The 19,224-nt window shown below is 40.5% G+C and overlaps 1 protein-coding gene across 4 annotated transcripts in view; it reads left to right on the top strand.

Moving 5' to 3' along the window:
- LOC149314445 (DENN domain-containing protein 2B-like) overlaps window positions 1-19,224 on the top strand; it is a 228,540-nt gene that overhangs the window by 37,109 nt on the left and 172,207 nt on the right. For 3 of the 4 annotated variants that reach the window (XM_089521130.1, XM_089521132.1, XM_089521129.1), the window contains exon 2: window positions 5,712-5,803. In XM_089521130.1, coding sequence (XP_089377256.1) covers window positions 5,796-5,803 — 8 coding nt within the window. In that variant the 5' untranslated portion in view covers window positions 5,712-5,795. Of the gene's footprint in view, window positions 1-5,711; window positions 5,804-6,343; window positions 6,712-19,224 lie in introns of those variants that run through there. The other variant, XM_089521131.1, reaches the window with a different exon arrangement.

The raw sequence follows: 19,224 nt of genomic DNA, 5'->3' as shown, positions 1-19,224 counted from the left end.
GAGCTATCTCTGACAGGGAGTCCCATAACCCTCCAAACGTAGTTGAACTGCAGTGCCCAGAATGCCTCCCCAGGTGCATCCACACTGAGGAAATGGTCCAGTTTGAGACTGCTCAGTGCTGGGGAATCCTGGGAATTGTAGTCTATTGTGGCCTCAGAGCCATCACTGACAGAGAAGTCTCAATGTCTCCCAAACACTCGCATTCCCAGGATTCCCTAGCACTGAGTTAAAGCAGTCTCAAAGTGGGTTATTATTCCTGCAGTGTGTGTGAGAGATATAAAAGTTAGGGACTGGATTCATTTGGAGGATCTCTGTGTCCAAAACACACTGCTTGGACTGCCAGGGCTCAGTGCTATGGAATCCTGGGAATTGTAGTTTATTGTGGCACCAGAGCTCTCTGACAGAGAAGGCCAAATGCCTCACAGACCCCAGAATTCCAGAGCATTGAGCTTTGGCAGTTAAAGGGGTCTCAAAGTGCAGAGGGGGGGGGGGGGAGAGAAAAGCCAGGGAGTGTGAATGAGCTCTGAGAGGAGGAGGAGGAGGAGGAGGAGGAGGGAGGGAGCCAAGGGAAGTGGCCAGGACCACCAGAGGAGCCCCTGCTTTTCCTCATCATCGCAGCCTTCTCACTGCTGGCAAGAGGCTCTGCCCCCAGCCAGGCAACGCCTCCATTCAGTCTCCTTTTGTCAAAAGAGCTCTGGTGCCACAAGAAACTACAATTCCCAGAATCCCATAGCACGGAGCCATGGATGTTTAAGGGGGGGGGTCAAACTATTTCTGCAGCCTTTGCTACCCCAAAGCCTTCTATTATTTACCAGCAACTTGCAAGGCAAAATCTCTTCCTTCCAAGCCCTTGAAAACCAACCCAAGGGGAGGGCTGATTGCTTCTTTCCCATTGGTCAGCTTCAGGAGAAATTTGCATATTCCAAGGAAAGGTGTTTAGGGCCTCAAAAACGACCCTGTGATAAAGACTTACAACAATACTGAGTGGTAGACATTTAAAAGATGAGGCATTTAGACTCCCAGGGAAACAGGAACGATTGATGGCCTTTTTTTCTTTGCTCACTGTAACCTGAAAGTAATGCCTTTTGCAGGGTATATATACCAAGTGGGCTGGCAATAGCTCTGAGTGGCAGATGTCTTTAAGACCTGCTCTCTAGGCTTAAGTCAGGCAGGGAGGCAGGGAGGGTGGCACACAGCCATGGGGAGGGCTGGAGCTGCCTTCAGGGCCTTGCTGGGGGGGGAGGTCCCGGGGGAGGGGCCAAACCAGGGTGGGACTGTGTGGCCCCACCCCAAACTGGGAAAGTCCCGCCCCCAGGCGGGATATGGCAAGCCTACACATGATGCATATCCCAGCATGAAATGCTCTGCACCCTGCTCAGAGTAGGTATCCTTGCTTGAATGGGGTGGCCGGTTTGGCATGTCTGATCTGTGCTGGGCCCAGGCAAGGCAGGTTTAATGCCAGTCAGGCCCTGGAAGGGGTATGAGCCCAGACCCCACTGTGAGGAAGCTGGATGCTTTCATAGTATTGTTCAACAGGTAGTGTTAAGTGAATCAGAGACATGAGGAAGAGGAGGGGGGGAGATCTAGTTAATCTGGGAGAGTATCCAATGCAAATTTATGCATCAGCAGAAACAATATTGATGTGACCTTTTGATTGCAATTTTACTTGACCTTTCAAGCATACCCTCCAACTGTCCCGATTTGACAGGGACAATCATAAATATCCCTCTGTTGTTTCACTTTTTCAGCTGCTTTTGAAATGTCCTAATATCTCTTTCTTCTTCAAGTTCCCCCCTTTGTCCTCAGCTTACTTCAGTTGCTGCAAACTGAGTTCAAAGTTCAAAAATAGTTAGTACTCTATTAATGCAACGCTGGGAGGAAGAGGTGGAATCTTGTCCTTCTAGGGCATGCGGTGTTTGATCTCCCATGTGTTCATTGCTTTATCTAAAATGTTTTAAAGCTAACCTTCAGCTTGAGCTCCCAGATGCTTATCTAATTTTAAAAGTTCACATTGAACAACAGAATCTGTTTTTCTTTTATTTGGGAACAAGATATTTGATCCAAGATGCCTATAGTTATTCTGGAACTATAAATATTTGAAAAAAACAAGTAAGGGCCAGAACAGACTAGCAAACTAAGTTGCCTTCTGGGCGGCTTTGGAGCACAGTGTTTATACGTCACACACTCCCAAGATGCTTGGAAGCCACCTAGAAGGCAGCTTAATTTGCCGGTCTGTTCCGGTCCTTACTTGGTTTTCCAAAAATAATTCCAGTGTAACTATAAGAACCTTGGATCAAATATCAAGTTGTTTCTGACTTATGGCAACCCTAAGGTGACCTGATCATGGGGTTTTCTTGCAAAGGTTTGTTCAAAGGAAGTTTGCCATTGCTTTCCCCTGAGGCTGAAAACATGTGACTTGCCCAAGGTCACTCAGTGGGTTTCATGGCTGAACTGGGAATTGATTCCTGGTCTCCAGAGTTGTAGTCCAACACTCAAACCACTATGCTAGCTGGCTCAAAGGTTTCTAAGTAATACGTGGAAAAATAATGTTCTAGTACTGTTGATAATTCTTTGGAAGGTTACCAGAAAGATAAATTCTAAGCAGTTGACTGCAGCCCGAGACTTTGAGTAGCCTCTTAATTTTTTAATGTTTATTTACAAACAAAACATGACAACAAATAGTATACTAAAACAACAAATAAAAATAATGTCAGAGGCAGTAAACCCTCAAATATAGTTATTGCACTGAAAAAGCAGAAATTAAACCATATCCCAAAATAATGCCCTGGAAATTATAGACTAAAGGTGAGTTCAGAGATCCTGGAAGACATCTTTCCATAAAAAATTGGATATGATTAGGGGGTGTCTAGAAACCTCTTTAAAGAGATACATGTAGCCTTTTGCAAGAGATACATGTAAGAACATGTAAATCACTTCCTCTCAACCAAGGGTCACACAGTATATATACTCTGCACACCTCCATGCCACCATTCTCTGAAGATGCCAGCCACAGATGTAGGTGAAACTTAAGGAATAAATTCTTGCAGAACACAGCCACAACAACAACAGAACAATACACAGATTAACATGAAGTGTGTGTGTGTGTGTGTGTGTGTGTGTGTGTGTATCCAGCTCTCTTCTATGCCAACATTCTCTTAAGATGCCAGCCACAGATGCTGGCAAAATGTCAGGAATAAACTATTCTAGAACCCACAAAAAACTATGGATGCCGGCCATAAAAGCCTTCAACTTCGCATTGCACAATCTACGTGTTGCAAGCTTTCGAAGCTCCCCTGGCTTCTTCATCAGGCAAGGTGTTAAAAACCATACAGGAGAAAGATGTTAGTCATAGGCCTGTATTTTGCTGTTTTTGCTCTTAGTTCAGATGGCATGGAGGGGTAGCTCTTGCAGGCTGGCACCTCCTCCTTCTGGCCATGTGGGTACTGAGAGATTCTCAAAGTCTAGAGAATTTAACAGGTTTGAGATCCTGAAGCCAGAGAAGTCTTTTGAAACTGGGTTACTGTATCCCAGGGTCATCTCCACTAGAGGGAGTGTTGCTATACTGCGGTGAGAGTACAAGCAGGAATTTGGCAGATTTTCTGAGGCTTTATATGGAGCTTTTTAAAAACTTCAGTGACTGTCTTCAATTAACTTTCCAAAGAAGGAAGTCTCCAAGGCCCTATCTTGGAAATTTAAAAGGTTTGGGCTTGCTTCTGCTCCCATTTAAATTCCTGTCAAAGTTCCCATTGAGTTCAACTGCAAGAAAATGTCCTTATTGTTTCCATAGCAATACTATTTCTCTTTATACAAATATAGATGTATCTCTATACATCTGTAGATAGAAAGCTGTATGAATGAAGATTATTTTCCTGAGAATTCCATATAAGGTTTCTTTTTTATCATGATATGTAGCAGCCAGACATTAAGGTGGGCAGCACTTGAAACATGCTTTGAAACTGGAAATAGCATATATTTTAGATTGGATTAAATTTATTTTCTGGTCTTGAAAGCATCAAGAAGACCATTTTTTTAAATGTTAGGAAAGTTCTCATGCATAACTGGTATATCTGTAGTTATCTGTTTGGGAAATGTTTTGGGTATCCTGAACCTTGTTATGTGACTATTTATAATTAGAAATTGTTCTTTTTCTAGTTATTTAATTTTCCTTATCTTCAAACTGACACATTTTGGCATTCTTTTCATTTTATTACCTTTGCAAACATCCAATTACATGTGTTTATCAGTGTTATACCTGGAAGGCACCAGATCCTTAGTCTGGAAGCTAAGCAGGGTCAGCCCTGATTAATACTTGGATGATAAACTGGCAATTAATACCAGGTGCTGTGGGCTATATTTCAGAGGAAAGAATGGGCAAAACCACCTCTGAGTATTTCTTGCCTAAGAAATCCCTATGATATTCATGTGGTCATCATAAGCTGAAAAGTGATTTGAAGGCACCTTCATACACACATCTGTGTTATGAAGTGAATTTTGCAGTATGAATTGAATTATATGCCATCACTCGATAATAAATTCTTTAGGGGTTAAGGGGGAGGAAGCTTTTTTAAAATGCTTGGTCTGATTCTTTGGTTCTGAAGCTTTTTCTATATGACATTTTTACTTGGTTCTCCCTTTTAGTGGTCCATCGAAATTAGCCTTGATGCCAAGATTTGCTATATTCTTTCCATTTGGACTCCTGTTTCTAGAAAATATTGCCTTTTTCAACAAATTAGAGCTCCACAGAATATAACAGTATTGCTGAAAGAATTCTTGGAATACCACGGTGTAGATCCAGTAAACCTAATTAAAACAAAAATAGACATAATACACATAATAGCAGAGAAATGCCAAAATTCCAAGGGCAGTCACAAATCTGTGTAGTTGGTGTGATCCTAAGAAATGTCTGCAAAGTTTCAGTACAGATGAGTGATCATTACACCAATTAAACATTTAAACGTGCAAATAATAAAAAAGTAGGAATAGAAAAAGCTCAATTTTTTTCATTAAAATTTAAATTGCACGGAACATATTTAGCAGTTTGGCCTTTGTAGCCCTCCAGATACTCATTTACTTGTTATTGCTAATGAATTTTTTCAGTGACAAAAGTTGACAACCTTCTCTCTCAGTATGCAAACAAAAGTTTCACAGCTACTTCAGTGACTTAATTGCACAAGCTCCAAATGCAGGTTGAGCATCGCTGATCTGAAAATGCAAAATGCTCCAAAATCTGAAACACTTTCTGGTCCCAAGCATTTCAGATAAATGATACTCAACCTGAATAACCATAGTTATGTCTGCCCTACACAGTTATAGCCATCTGATACCATTTTAACTTCCACAGTTCCATTTTGTGGAACCCTGGGATTTGTAGTTTCCTGTGGTACTTAGAAATCAAAAAGCTGTAATGCCGGAATTTAGGGGAATGCCCCCAAGGATACTGATAACCTTGCCAAACTACAAATCCCAGGATCCAGTGGGACACAACCATAGTATTTAAGATGATATCAAACTACTGTGATCATGTCATGTGGAAACATCCCAGGTATAGCCAGCCATGGTGAGCAACAGAAGGTTAATATGTGTGGAACATAGATAACATTTCTGCTGCAATGAACAATATGCTCTGGAAGCAAGAAAACTTGTAGGAACAATGGCTACATATTATTCGCTATCTTGCCACATTCCTGACTCATTTTTCTCCCTAACTACAGAAGAATGAAAGAATACAAGATGCCCTCCTTGATGGGAAGGAAGACTTGCAGAAGTTAAAGATTTTGCAAAGGCACTGGTGTTAAATGATAGGGTAAGTCATTTTTCAAGAATACTCCTCCAGTATGCCCTAAGCAACATGATGCCACAAATACATTGTATGCAAACTCTGCTTCATGTACAAAATTATTTAAAATATTGTATAAAATTACCTTCAAGCTATGTGTGTAAGGTACATATGAAGCATAAATGAATTTCTCCTGTAGACTTGGGTCCTATCTTGATATTATATGTAGACCTGGTTCCTATCTTGATATTGTATGTCAGCTGGATATCAAGACCAGAAATACCAAATCCTTACTGTCAGATAATTCCCCACCCATCTCTGTTAGGCAGTAGGAGAAGGTGATTTCACAACTCAACCTGTCCCTGTGCCCTTTTCAGTGGAAAGTACCTTAGCAATGACATCATCTGCAGCAAAGGCATTATCTTGCTGCAAGATTTAGTTTGCAACCAGACCAGAAGTGCCTTTTGTTGGACTGGCTTGCTGGGAGCCATGGAGGCGAAAGGACAGACTGTTTGAAGAAGGGGGGGGGGGGAGAAAAGAAAGAACTGTGGGGGGAGAGATGAAAAGGCATGTGGCTTCATGGATGCCTTCCAGAATTGTGCCTCTGTGTGTGTGTGTGTGTGTGGAGGGATGAGGAGAGAAAGGGGGAGAGAAGCTGCTCCTGTGTGTGAGAGAAAGGGTGAGTGAGAGTGATTTCCATGACAACTGACCTAGCCAGTCTGTGTACTCTCTGGACGATCATTTGGGCTGAAATCTGTGCAGTGAAAGGTCATTTGAAGGAGTTGTGGGACGCACAGCAGGTACTGGGCTCCTAAGAGAGCCGTGCAAAGGTTTTTTTCTTTTCGCCAGTGTCTCAGCTCATAGGACCAAGTTTTTGTCTGGGAAATACAAAACCAAAAACCATGGCGTGGAAAGGAAAACCCTTCATGTGTCAGGTAATGAAACCTTTCTTTCTCTCTCTTTAATTCTCTCCCCTCCTTAGTGTTTCTTTCAAGCTGATTCTGTAGCTGTTAAGTTAGGAATCTCAAGCTCTGAAGAATGATGTCATGCCTGAGTAGTTGGATTGTGTTAAAGCAAAGGGGGAGGAAATGGTGACCTTCTTCAACTGCACAATATATAGCAGGAGCTTTTTTTTATTGGTAAAAAAATGAGTGGTTTTTTTATATTAAAAAAACCTTCTTTGTTGAGTTTTGTACTGGAGTTACTTTTGTTTCCTTGTATGAAGAAGTCCAACAAAGGAATAAGACTTTCAGGAAACCTTTCAGAGATATGCAAATACCAGCCAGTTTGGAATCAGTGATGACTACGTTTAAGGTAATTATTTTGCTGTGTAGGTTGTCAGTGCTGGAGTTTTTGCTTTACCTAGAAGTAAGTCCCATTGAAAACAATTATATTTACTTCTTAGCAGATTTGTTGGCACTGTAAATGTTGGACGATAAGAAAAATTTTGACTAAACAAATTAAGCCTGTGTTTGTAGTTCATCCGATGAAGAGGGAAGAGGGTTTTGTTGTTTACTTATTTCAACTGCTTTGTTAGTGAGCTTGCTTTTCCAAAAGTGCATAGAAGAATGAAATTCAGCAGAGGAATGACCTATTGGGGAGACATTTCTGGAACTCAGCCTGTTGCAGGGGGAGGTTTAGTATATGTTTGTTGCTGATGCATGGTTTACAATAAAAATGATTCAGTAGAAAACAAATTTCTTCTGTGTGCTAAACTACGCATGCATTCCAGAAAATCCAAACATGTACTCAATATTATTAAAGTTTTCACTGGTCCTTTTAATGAGAGTACTTTCTTAATAATTTGGGATATGTTTTTGGTGCTGTATGAAATTTTATGGTAAATTCCAACTGGATGTGGATGTAAGCAAACTCATAAAAATAATTTTAGAGGAGCAATTAAAGACAAAAAAGTACTTCAAGCTGTGCTTTATAATTGGTTCCTTCAGTGGAATACATCTGTCGTTGAATAATTGCCTGTCTAATAAAATCACCTCATATTGTAAAAACCCTGCTGTAGATATTAAAAATAGAATAGGATGATAATATTTTGATGTTTCTAATGCTACTGTCTGGGAGATCTGCTAAGGACCAGGTCCCATTTTTTGGCTTCAGGTAATTGTTTAAAGTTGATTTGCTTACAAACTTCTTTTAAGATTACTTCTCCTCTGAAATTTCTATTTAACTTTCTGCTGGTGGAACACTCTGCAGGCTGTAGTCCCATACTGTTAATCCCTCCTCACTTTTTTCTCAGAGATGGGTTGATTTAAACTACTATGTCAGTGTAAAGTTTATACGTATAGCAGGGTTCATGCCATCTGGCAGGATATGCAGAACCATGCTGTTTTCTTCACCTTTATAAAAAGAATGTGGAAAATAATGAATTTGGGGGAACTGAGATTAAGTTAATTGGAAAGATGAATAAAGATATAGGAGAATCTTGCTGGAATTTGACAGATACATTTTACAAGCAGATATTTATGTTTCTGGAATCACTAAGTGTCTTCCGTGGCTTCAGATCAAGGATTTTGTAGCCACAGTATCAGTGTTTCTCTGGTAGACAAGAGCTGCGAGAATTCAGCTTTCTTTTTGAGCTGCTCAAACAGAGCTTCTTTTGTGTTCCACCATAACACAATGAAAGACACTTCTGATTGGCTTCAGTCTCTGTGCTAGCAGAGTTCAACTTTCTGATGAGGTTTGGTTCCATGTTTTGTTGGTATGACTGCAAGAAAGAAAGCATGGGCTGAATGAAAATAATATAGTGTGATAGCAAGACAGGATTTTTTTCCATGTGCATTTCCAGTTGGAGGATGGTTTCCAGTAACAATCAGACGGGACTGTACTGCTGTTCTGCCTTTCTCTTCACACTGCATTTTTGTGTATGTGCCTGTATGATAAGGAAAGAGATGGAAGAAATGGGGCTAAAAGAAAGGAGGATTATTTCAGTAAATGAAGCAGCACAATGATGTGGTAAAAACCTTGTTTGGAACTGTTCTATCTGTCCAGCTAGTTAGTACAGCTCTCTACTCCCAGCGTGGTTACAAATATACTTCAGAAAAGTTAAGAACAAATTTTGGGTTTCATTATGTGCTTTGTCCAGAGTTAAATTCAGGGAATGTTGCATGATGTCATAGTGCCACAATATGTACACAGTGGCTGATCATTGCTTATAGAAAGACTGTGTTCTGCTGAGCTGTGTAACATTTACAGAGCAATCCAATTACAATACTTGCCTGGAAGTAAATCTCATTGAATTCATTGGAACTTCCTTCGGAGTAGACATGGCATTACAGTACTACTGCTGTGCTCCTCTTCTATGCATGGATTTATTTTATTTTATTTTTTTCAAAAATAAAATAAAATCACAGCTTCAGCCAACTCATACCAGTTTTTGATGTCAGTGTTTTGGAGTTTATCTTGGTCCTCAGTGAATCAACTGATAGGAAGAGATGTAAACATTACCTTAGTTATATATTAGTCTTCTTCAGACAGAGGGTGCCCATATACTGAATGTACCCAACTAACTATGCTGTCTAGAGACTAGTGTGCTTGCTGGTCATACCTGCTGGCAGACATAACATCAGCTTTAATCTAAGGGTGCATCTGCACTGTAGAAATAAGTCACTTTGACATCACTTTAAGTGCTGTAGTTCTATCCTATGGAGTTCTGGGATTTGCAGTTTTACACGGTCTTTAGCCTTCTCTGATAAAGAGTGCTGGTGACTCATAAAATTACAAATCCCAGAATTCTGTAGGATAAAGTTATGGTAGTTAGTGGTGTCAAACTGCATTGTTTCTTCATAGTAGATGCATCCTAAGTGACTTCTTTGTATATGTCCATATGCATCCATGTGCATGGTCAAGACCATGAAGTATGAATGTAGTACCGGGACTGTGGGCCTTGCAATGCTCCCCCAAGCCACCAGTTGCCACACCTGTGCTACCATGTGTGCAATTTTGCAGCCATTAACAAAATTCAGTGGCAACTGAGGTGATTTTCTATCATGCTCCAGTATGCCAGCATGCCCTCTTGCACCACAAAGCTTTGTAGACTGGCAGGACAGAGAATCCCCTTGGAAAAAGAGGGAGAAAGCACCTCATTTTTATGATATTACCAAATGTTACCAGCAAGTGGCGGCACACTTCTGTCAGCAGCGGTAGCAGCAAGTGTGTATGTGGAGGAGGGGGCAAGGGGTAAAGAGGTGCAAAAAGAGTTGGAGTCCTGTATTGCTCACCCCTCATTTGGATATTCAGTTTAAAGGAGAGATTTTGGAATCTCCATCATGCATTCAATAACCACAAGTATTGAATACATAAACAAATACCACATCTCTATATAATATCCTATACCTCTTGGGATGACTGCTTGAGACTTCATGTCTATCATGCAATGAATCCATCTGGATTTTATTCTAGACTTTCAAAGGACTATCCAAGGTTCTGAACCAGTTTTGGGGATAGGATTGATTACTTAAGAATAAAGTGCAGAGCTGATTCACCACATTTCTGCTAGAAAAGCCACCATCCATTTGTGATACCTGTATATCTCTCTGCATAGTGCTGTTACACCACATTAGTAGGCTTCCACTGACAGACTTAAAAGAAGTGATCCACTGAGTTGATGTAGCTTGGCAATCATTTCAATGAAAAGTGCTGTAGCACAACTGTGCTGTGCAGAGAGACAAAGCATTTTGAGAACATGGAGATTCTTGGTTCAATGAACCATGAATGCAGGGCTTGGCCTTAGGTAAGCATTAAACCCTTTGGCATCTCCTTGTCATGGAGAGGAGGGTAATACTAGTCTGAGGTACAGAATTATAAATGTTACTAAGATATGTGATGTGGTTTGAGCACTTGGAGAAAAGGACTAGCTATATCATGCACATTATTGTTTTAAAGCTAGGTAGTGAGAGGAAAACAAGAAATTGGCAAAGCGTAAAGCCAGAGAGCCAGTAGTGGTTTCAGAATTGGACTATGACTCTGGAGACCAGGGTTCTAATCCCCACTTGAACCATGGAAGCCCACCTGGTGATCTTAGGCAAGTCTTCCTCTCTCAGCCTCTGAAGGAGGCAAAGGGAAATCCCCCTGTGAAAAAAATCTTGCTAAGAATTCCCATGATGGTTTGCCTTTGGAATGCCTTAAGTCAGAAATGCCATAAGTCAGAAACAACGACATTTGATGTGTATCTTCATGTCATTGTGTAGATGCTCCTCAGAGTCTGAAGGGGTCATCTAGTAAGTACCTCTCCCTCTCAATTATTATTATTATTATTATTATTATTATTATTATTAACCTTTATTTATAAAGCGCTGTAAATTTACACAGCGCTGTACATACAATCTTTTTAATTAGATGGTTCCCTGCCCTCAGGCTTACAATCTCAATGGGCCATCCTACCTGAGAAGCTATGGAGCAACCTATTTAAGCCAAGAATTCACCTGAAATTCACTATCTTTGATGTTTTTGAGTCTCATACAAAGTGGTAATACTATGCAGAGATTTCATTTCCTTTGGGATACTGGGGTTCTAATCCCAAGAACGTTCTTTCAAAGCAAGTCCTGTCAATTTCAGTGCAATCTATTTTCTGGTATCTCTGCTTGCAATTGTAGTTAAATCAGGAGAGGTGACTAGATCTGGGATACTTAGTAAAACTGGTAGCCAATTAAACACTTTAAATGATTAACCAATTAATCTACTAATTGAATGACTACATTCAAATACAACTGTATACCAATGTAGGTAGATTTTTCATGGAAATGCAATGTAGCTTTAATAAACAAGAGCTGGTCTTATTGGAAGGAAATTTAACATTTACTTTGTTTCCCTATCAACACAATTCACATTTAAAAGGGCATGACTGTAACTAGTATTCCTTACTGCTTTTTTTCTTCTGGCCTGAACAATTATTTAACATACACATCCATTTGTATTGTATATTGATGCATATTTACTGTACACAGCAAAAGTAGCCCAAATGTTTGCTTTGAGTTTTAGTCATTACCTTACTGGAGCTACTAAACCTTATTGGTCAGGTAGTTCAGACAACATCTTTAAGGTTTGGAATAAACCCAGGGCAGGTATGTCAACCTGTTGATATGGGACCAACCTACCACCACTACTTTTGTGTGGGACAAAAGTAAGCTGAGCTGAGGAACTCTTCACTGGTTCAGCTGATTTCCTCTCCAGTGGTCCTTTGCTCCCTGGGTCAGCTGCCAGGTGTGTTAGCTATGCTCTTATTCCTGTCACTGCTGCCACAGTATCTGTTTGGTCACTGACCTGTTGGCAAAGGAAGCCACAAGGCATGCTGCACTAAAGGACAGCTAGGTTTCATTTGGAGAGCATGAGAAAGTCTATTTTGGACCACAGTTCTCAGAGTTCCCCTACTACCATGGTCCAGCTGGCTGGGAGCTGAAATCCAAAAGAGCAACTTTTCCAAACTTTGCATGTTTGTAGTCCTATAAGACTGAGCAGTCTCGTAGTAGGAGCCATTTTGATTGCTGCTTTCTTTTGGCAGAAGATTCACTGCTGCATCTCAACAAAATTCCCTGGTTGGGAACCCTGTAACAAGAATGACCAGGGGAGGTGGGGATTTTCTCTTATTATTGACTCCTGTGTGGAGAAACAGTGATGGGACTGTTCATTAAGCACTTCATCTACTTAAATGGTAAGGACAAAGCAGTAGGAGAATAACTTTCTTCTACCAGGTTTTTCGCATTTGCATTCAGTAAATGGTTCTCTGGTGCTTGAGAGAGTATCTGTCGCTGTGGCAGCCTAAGGCATTTTGCTGTCTGGGCCAAAGGACAAGATGGTGCTCCTGCCATTCAACATTCAAGTGTATCTTTACTATAGAAGTTAAATCCTATTTCAGCACTGTCTATAGGACAGCATCCGTTAATGCTCCTGAGATCAGGGGGCACAGTAGGTTGTATCGCATACACACACATGTGCCATCTAACACCTTGCCACTGCCAGCCTGCATCTGCTGTTTGAATCAGCTGCCTCATTCTGCCTACAGGTGGTCTTGACCCTGTGGAGTGCTTTCCATGTCTGTTAGATACATTCAGAAATCTTTTGAGAATGTTGTGTCTCATTGTGCCTTTGCACTAAGAGAAAAATGCTGCTGCATTTTCCTGACACTACATTGTCTAGCTCCAGTTAGTTGACAACTTGCAGGGTGGAGAGAATTCAGGAAAAACAATCACTCCATTTGGAGGATACTGAAACAATTCCAGAAATAGTTCCATGTTTATTTCATTTTAAAGTAGTACATAACCACAGCAAGAGCCAGCATGGTATAGTGGTTTGAGCTATGATTCTGGAGACCAGAGTTCAAATCCCTATTCATCCATGGGAACCCACTGGGTGACCTTGGGCAAGTCATACTCTCTCAGCTTCAGAGGATGACTGGGCAAACCCCTTCTGAACAAATCTTGTCAAGAAAACCCATAATATGGTCACCTTGCATCAGAAAATGACCTGAAGGCACACAACAACAACCATAGCCACAGCATTCATATTTTTATTGAAAGACTAAGAGAAGATACAAAATTTGGTGGCAAACCTATCCCTGGTTTTTGCCTCTTCTAATCTACTAAAGCACACGCATGCACACACACACACACACACAAAAGCAAACCTATAAATTCATAGTATGGGAATGAATTCAAGTAAATAAAAATGAAGCCTTTTTTTGAATGAATATTTACTTGTATATCATCCAGCCAGCATATTTAATGTGTCAGTAATTCAAGATCAAGAAATTTAATTGTCCTATTTGGATATATATAGTTAATATCCAGAAAATGATTTTAGCAGTAACTTTGAAACCTGAAACTATTGAAAGATTTACAAAGATTGCTTTCTCAGGATTAGTTTTTTTAAAGACAATGATTTGTGATATGTAGCAGATATCCCAATTAGCAACATAAAAACCTTGCTGTTTTGTTGTTAGCTGCTTTCATGTATATCTTGACTCATCGTGACCCAGTGAATGAGACATTTCCAAGCCCCCCCTATTCCTTGCCTCACTGCTCAGGTCCTGCCCATGGTCTCCCTGATTGAATCTATCCATCTGGCATGTGGTCTTCCTCTCTTTCTACTTCCCTCTACCTTCCCCAGCATCATTGTCTTTTCTAATGAGGTGTGCCTTCATCATGTGGCTGAAATATGACAGCCTCAGTTTAGTCATCTTGGCTTCCAATGAGAGTTCTGGCTTGATTTGTTTTAGGACCCATTTGTTTGTCTTTTTAGCTGTTCATGGCGTCCTCAGCACTCTTCTCCAGCACCACATCTTGAGCTAATTATTTTCCTTCCTATCTGCCTTCTTCACTGTCCAGTTCTCACATCCATACATGGTAATAAGGAGTACAATGGCTTGAGCAATTCTAACTTTAATGCTCATTTGTATATCTTTACTCTTTAGGATTTTTTCTAGTTTCTTCTTAGCTGCCCTTCCCATTCCTAATCTTGTTCTGATTTCTTGAATGCAGCATCCATTCTGATCAATATTTGATCCAAAGAAATCTTTAACAATTTTGATTTCCTCATTATCTAGGTTGAGATAAGGTTGGTAATCACCTTATCTCCACTCTATTGCTATGAACATTTGAAGAGGGAGCCAAGTCCTGGACTAAAGTTGTTTTAAATCTCAAGGTTTTTGTTGTTGTTGTTGTTGTCATTTTATATGTACAGATATACCTCAGTTAACAAAATAGATTTGTTCCTAGGCATTATTTCTTTAACAGAAAATTTGGTACAAGAGGCAGCAATAACATGGCTATACCACAAAAAAGAAAGACACTTCAATATGCTTCAAGAAACATTTTATTCAAAACTAATAATATGCATATGTGAAATGGAAAAAAACAAAGGCAAGTTTTCCATAAATAAACCAAAAAAAATGGATTATCTAGATACTACTGCCCTCTAGTTTTCTTATGATTCTGTTTTGGTGGCCAGACTTATACATCAATATTTTAACATGCTGAAAAGAGCTAGTGATCAGTTTTCCCTTTCCCTCTCTGTTTTGTGGCATCCCCAGGATTGGTGTCACCCAGTGTGTGGGGGGCTGCGAGGGCAGCTGGGCAAATGAGGGAGAGGAAGAGATGGAGGCTCACTTCTCCTTTGTTTCTGCAGGGCTTCCTTGTGAGGAAGGAGCCGTGTAGAGGCAAACCCAGGTTGGCTGGGCTCACCCACCCTCCTCTTCTGCCTTGTCTTCCTCTTTAGGGAAAGAGCCACAGTAGTGAAGAAGAGGTGGGCACTGGCAGCAACACCAAACGTCTCCACAGCAGGAGGCAGGCTGTCACTCCTCTTCTGAGGTGTCACCCAGTGCAGTCTGGACCCTCTGCACCCCCCCTAGTGATGCCGCTGTTTACACATTGCTCACTTAGGGATTCTGGAAGCAGCTTCTATTTTGCTTGTCTGATGTAGGCAGGCATGCACAGCTACAGTTTAATTGGCTAAAGTAGAATCCTGCTCTTTCCCAGCTCAAGCTTTATTGCATTGTTTACTCCAGACATGTTTCTACAACACAGCACTGAAGTTCTGTGTTCTTCCAGTCCTCCTTCACCATTCTCCAAATGTCATCTAGACAGATGAGAAGGAAGAAAGTGGGGCTAGGCTAGCATTAAAAAAACTTTGTTAACTGAAGTATTCCTGTATTTTATGTAGATCCTGGATACCGGTTTTGTGATCCTGGATACTAGTTTTGCCAGTAGTTTCATTCTGTCCCTGGCAAAATGTTTCACTACTGGCAAATCAGGTGTCAGTTTATCTAAATCACATAAAACAAGCAAACATAAAATTGAGATTCAGTTCATTAAAATCGAAGGACAATATAAATGTAGGTGGTCCTTTAAGAACTGATGACATATATTTCAGTTCTCCTCCACTGACTTTCTCTTTCACACCATATCTTTGAAGACACCGGTGTCCCAAAGAGAGGTTGGGAATCAAAAGCCAGGGCCTCTTTCACACTATTCAATTATATTCCACTTTAACTGATGTGGCAACATCCTATGGACTCCTGTGTTTTGTAGTTTATTAGATGAGTTTTCTGGCTGATAATTCCAAACATCCCTCCTTAAATTGCAAATCCCAGATTTGTGAGATATTGCCATGGAAGAAGTGGCATTTTATGCACCAAAGAATTTTGTGGAATACACTGAAGAGATCTATATGCATATGCTGTCTGTTTTTGCTGCAGTGGTTTCCACTGCTGAAGCACCAGTGGCTTTTCTGTTCATTTCTGTGAACAGTTACTGCAAAAAAGGGAAACAAAATGTGTGCCTAATCCTACTCACCTCTACCTATTCCCCTTTTGGATCCAGGCCACAGAAAGAAAAACATTCTGGGAATGTACTTCAAGAAGAATCTGCATAAGATGAAGAACAAGGAAGGCTCTGTTCTATGAACAGTGGAAGCAAACGTGTCCAGTGGGGTGTTGTGCATCCCTTCCTTTAAAATCTAATCTTGAAAAATGTGGTACTGGTCTAGCACTGTGTTCACATTGTGTAGATTACACCAATGCTAATGCTACATTTTTCTCAGAAATATTTTTTAGCAGTGAAAAACCCAGAGCATGGAAAAGTTAACTTTTAAGGCTATCCCCATTGTCCTCCCCCCCACCCCCCAAAAAAGGAATTGTTCCAAGCTCTAGAAAAAAGCCTGGCAAAGGCTGATCCCCTTTCAGGGCTGGCCATTAACTTTTGTGTAGTGGTTTGAGTGTTGGCCTATGAAGATAATGGCAAATCTCCTCTGAAGAAACTTGCCAAGTAAACCTCATAACAGGGTCACCTTAGGGTCGTCATAAATCGGAAATGACTTGAAGGCACACAACACCAAACCTAGAACTTTTAGACAGTACTGCCTGTTCCTCACCTGATTCTTCAACTTCATCAAACAGGCTAAGAGTTGTTTTAACCTGAACTGCTTTTAATGGTTTTTTTAAAAAATCATTTTTAATTACATTTTATTCCTTTAAGTGGAGGTATTGTTGCTTTTAAATTGCAAGCTGCTCCGAGTCCCAATTTTGGCAAAGAAGTAGGATACAAATAACTTTAACAACAACAGCTCTCTGCTGATGACAGGAATACTGTCTTTTGAGATAATAATAATATTATTAGGATTTCTTTATATACCGCCAAATCATTGGGAATCCCAGTGGTTTACAACAGAGGGGATAATAGACAGTTCCCTGCCCTCAGGCTTACAATCTAAAAGACACGACACAAGGGGAAGGGAATGGTGAGGGGGGGAGGGGATCAGGTCCAACAGTTATTCTCTCCCTCTGAGGCCTGGACCAAGGCAGATGGACCAGAGGGAGGGCTCTTCTTCTTCAGGCTAGCCCTGATGGAGTTGGGCCAGCCTACTCTCCCCCTCATAGGCTGACAGAGGACAGTTAAGGAGGGAGGAGCCTCTTTCTTCAGGCTAGCCCCTGATGGAGATGATGTTGCTCACATGCTCTGCTTACAGGGCACTGCTTGAAAGGGCCAGTTCCAGCTGCTGGGTTTTTAGTAACACAGCAGGGCATATATATGCACTTTATACATAGGACATGTGAAGGCAACATATGCCTTCTTCTCTTAACATCAGCATCACTAGTTTTTATACACCAAATTTATGAGCTGGCATGATTTGCATTGAGTTGCTAATGGGATTTCATCTATGCTGGCCAGCATTATTTATGTTAATGTGTGCAGCTGGGAGACATTGTGTAGCCAAACATTGCCTACCAAATCTAGGCTAAAGCCAATAAATATATATATTTAAAGCTGGGTATAACACTTCAGATGCCTTGTAAAATGGTGAGATTGTGACCTTCAGTGGATGGTCTTTAGTTAATTCCTTCTGATCATCCAGACTGAAGCTAGAGGGACACACAGAGCTGAGAGCAAACTACTTGCTTAGATAAAACAGTCCTTATTAGTGTAGCAGCTTTGCTCTTTGATATGCGACTGAGGAAGTGTAACAGTGATTTGGGAAAAGTTGGTGAAGACCTTTCCTTGTGAGCCACTTGGGTGGTTGCAGTGGTTTCTTCACAGTAGGGGCCTCTTGGTGGTAGGTAGTGACCTCTGTTCTTGCACTAATGTCTTGGACCTAGTTCTGTTGGTGGACTCATGACATCAGTTGTTGTTACAATAAAAAGCAGACTTTTGGCATAGGCACCAAGCAGAGCAAGGTCTCGTATTTTTCACATCCCTCCGTTACAATTTAGGCTTCCTGTATGGGTTTTAAACATATTTATTTTTTAAAAAGATGAGATTTGGGTTAAAAGTAAATTTTAGCACTTGGGAAACTTAAGAAATAATAGGTTTGGCTACCACTAGCTATGGAGCATCTCAGTAGGCTGTATAATATTCTCTTCAATAAATAATGATTTCCTGTTGCTTGCATATAGTTCTGTGGGGTGTATAGATGATCATTCTAAAGCCACCTTGTAATTTTCTTGTTAGAAAATTCAGGTTATTCACAGTATAGCAGCCATATATTTTGTATCAATTTTTTTCAGAGTGCATTGGGATTGTCACTTGAGGAACTGTAAGATTCCTGAATTGGGATCCTGCCTAAGGGAGTATGCGTGTGGATTTTACCCAGTGTAGTGACAGAAATAATTTCATTCTTCAATGATTTCTGTTTTGTGATTAGTAAACTCATATGTCTCTATTTCACAAGTTTCAGACACTCTAAACCAGAAACGGAGTCCTTTCTAATTTGTGTGTGTGTACATGGTAGAATCAGCTGAACTGTTTTACTGTTAACATGTTATCCTACTGCTATTAAGAATACAGACTGTTGTTAATAGTAGACCTGCCTCAAGACATTTTGTTGCCCAAAGTGATTAGCATCCCTTCTCCTTCACTCATAGAAATTGTCTGGAATGGCTGTTGAAAGCAGACTGGGTGTGGTGTGTGACACCTGTGCTCCTCAAACATATATTGGTTGTGGTGTTTGCCTGTATCTCTTTAAAGTACTTGAGATGGTGTGACTGGGATGAGGCTCAGTGGGAGGAGAAAGGAGAGGCCTCAGGTTTTTATTTTTTATTTATCTTTTCAATATTCTTTTAAAATTTTCTTTAAAAACATCACATCTTACCATTTTTCACTATAACAACTTGCAACTATGTGCATTAAATACATTTAGGTTGTGCATATGATATTGTAATTGAAATGTATAATTTTCATTTTGCTAGTTGTTTATGTCACAACCATTGCCAGTGCATTCAGTGATACTGTATATGGGAATTACAAGCTACGATTTATGAGTATCATTAGTACAAAAACCATTGATAAGGATTCTTTATGGTGTGGTATGGGAGGAGGTCAATGGGAGGATGACACTGGGTGACGCCAACCCTAGTGACACCACTGCAGTAGGCCAGTTTTAGGCACCCAGTGGAGGCCATGTGACCTACCCAGACAAACTGCTATATCACATGAGGGGACAGACAA

Source organism: Sceloporus occidentalis, unplaced genomic scaffold (genome assembly GCF_023333645.1).
Source record: "Sceloporus occidentalis isolate IW3139 unplaced genomic scaffold, rSceOcc1.0.p SCAF_4, whole genome shotgun sequence".
Classification (NCBI taxonomy): Eukaryota; Metazoa; Chordata; class Lepidosauria; order Squamata; family Phrynosomatidae; genus Sceloporus; species Sceloporus occidentalis.
Note: the sequence above shows the minus strand (reverse complement) of the source record. Positions and strands in the feature narration are given on the sequence as shown.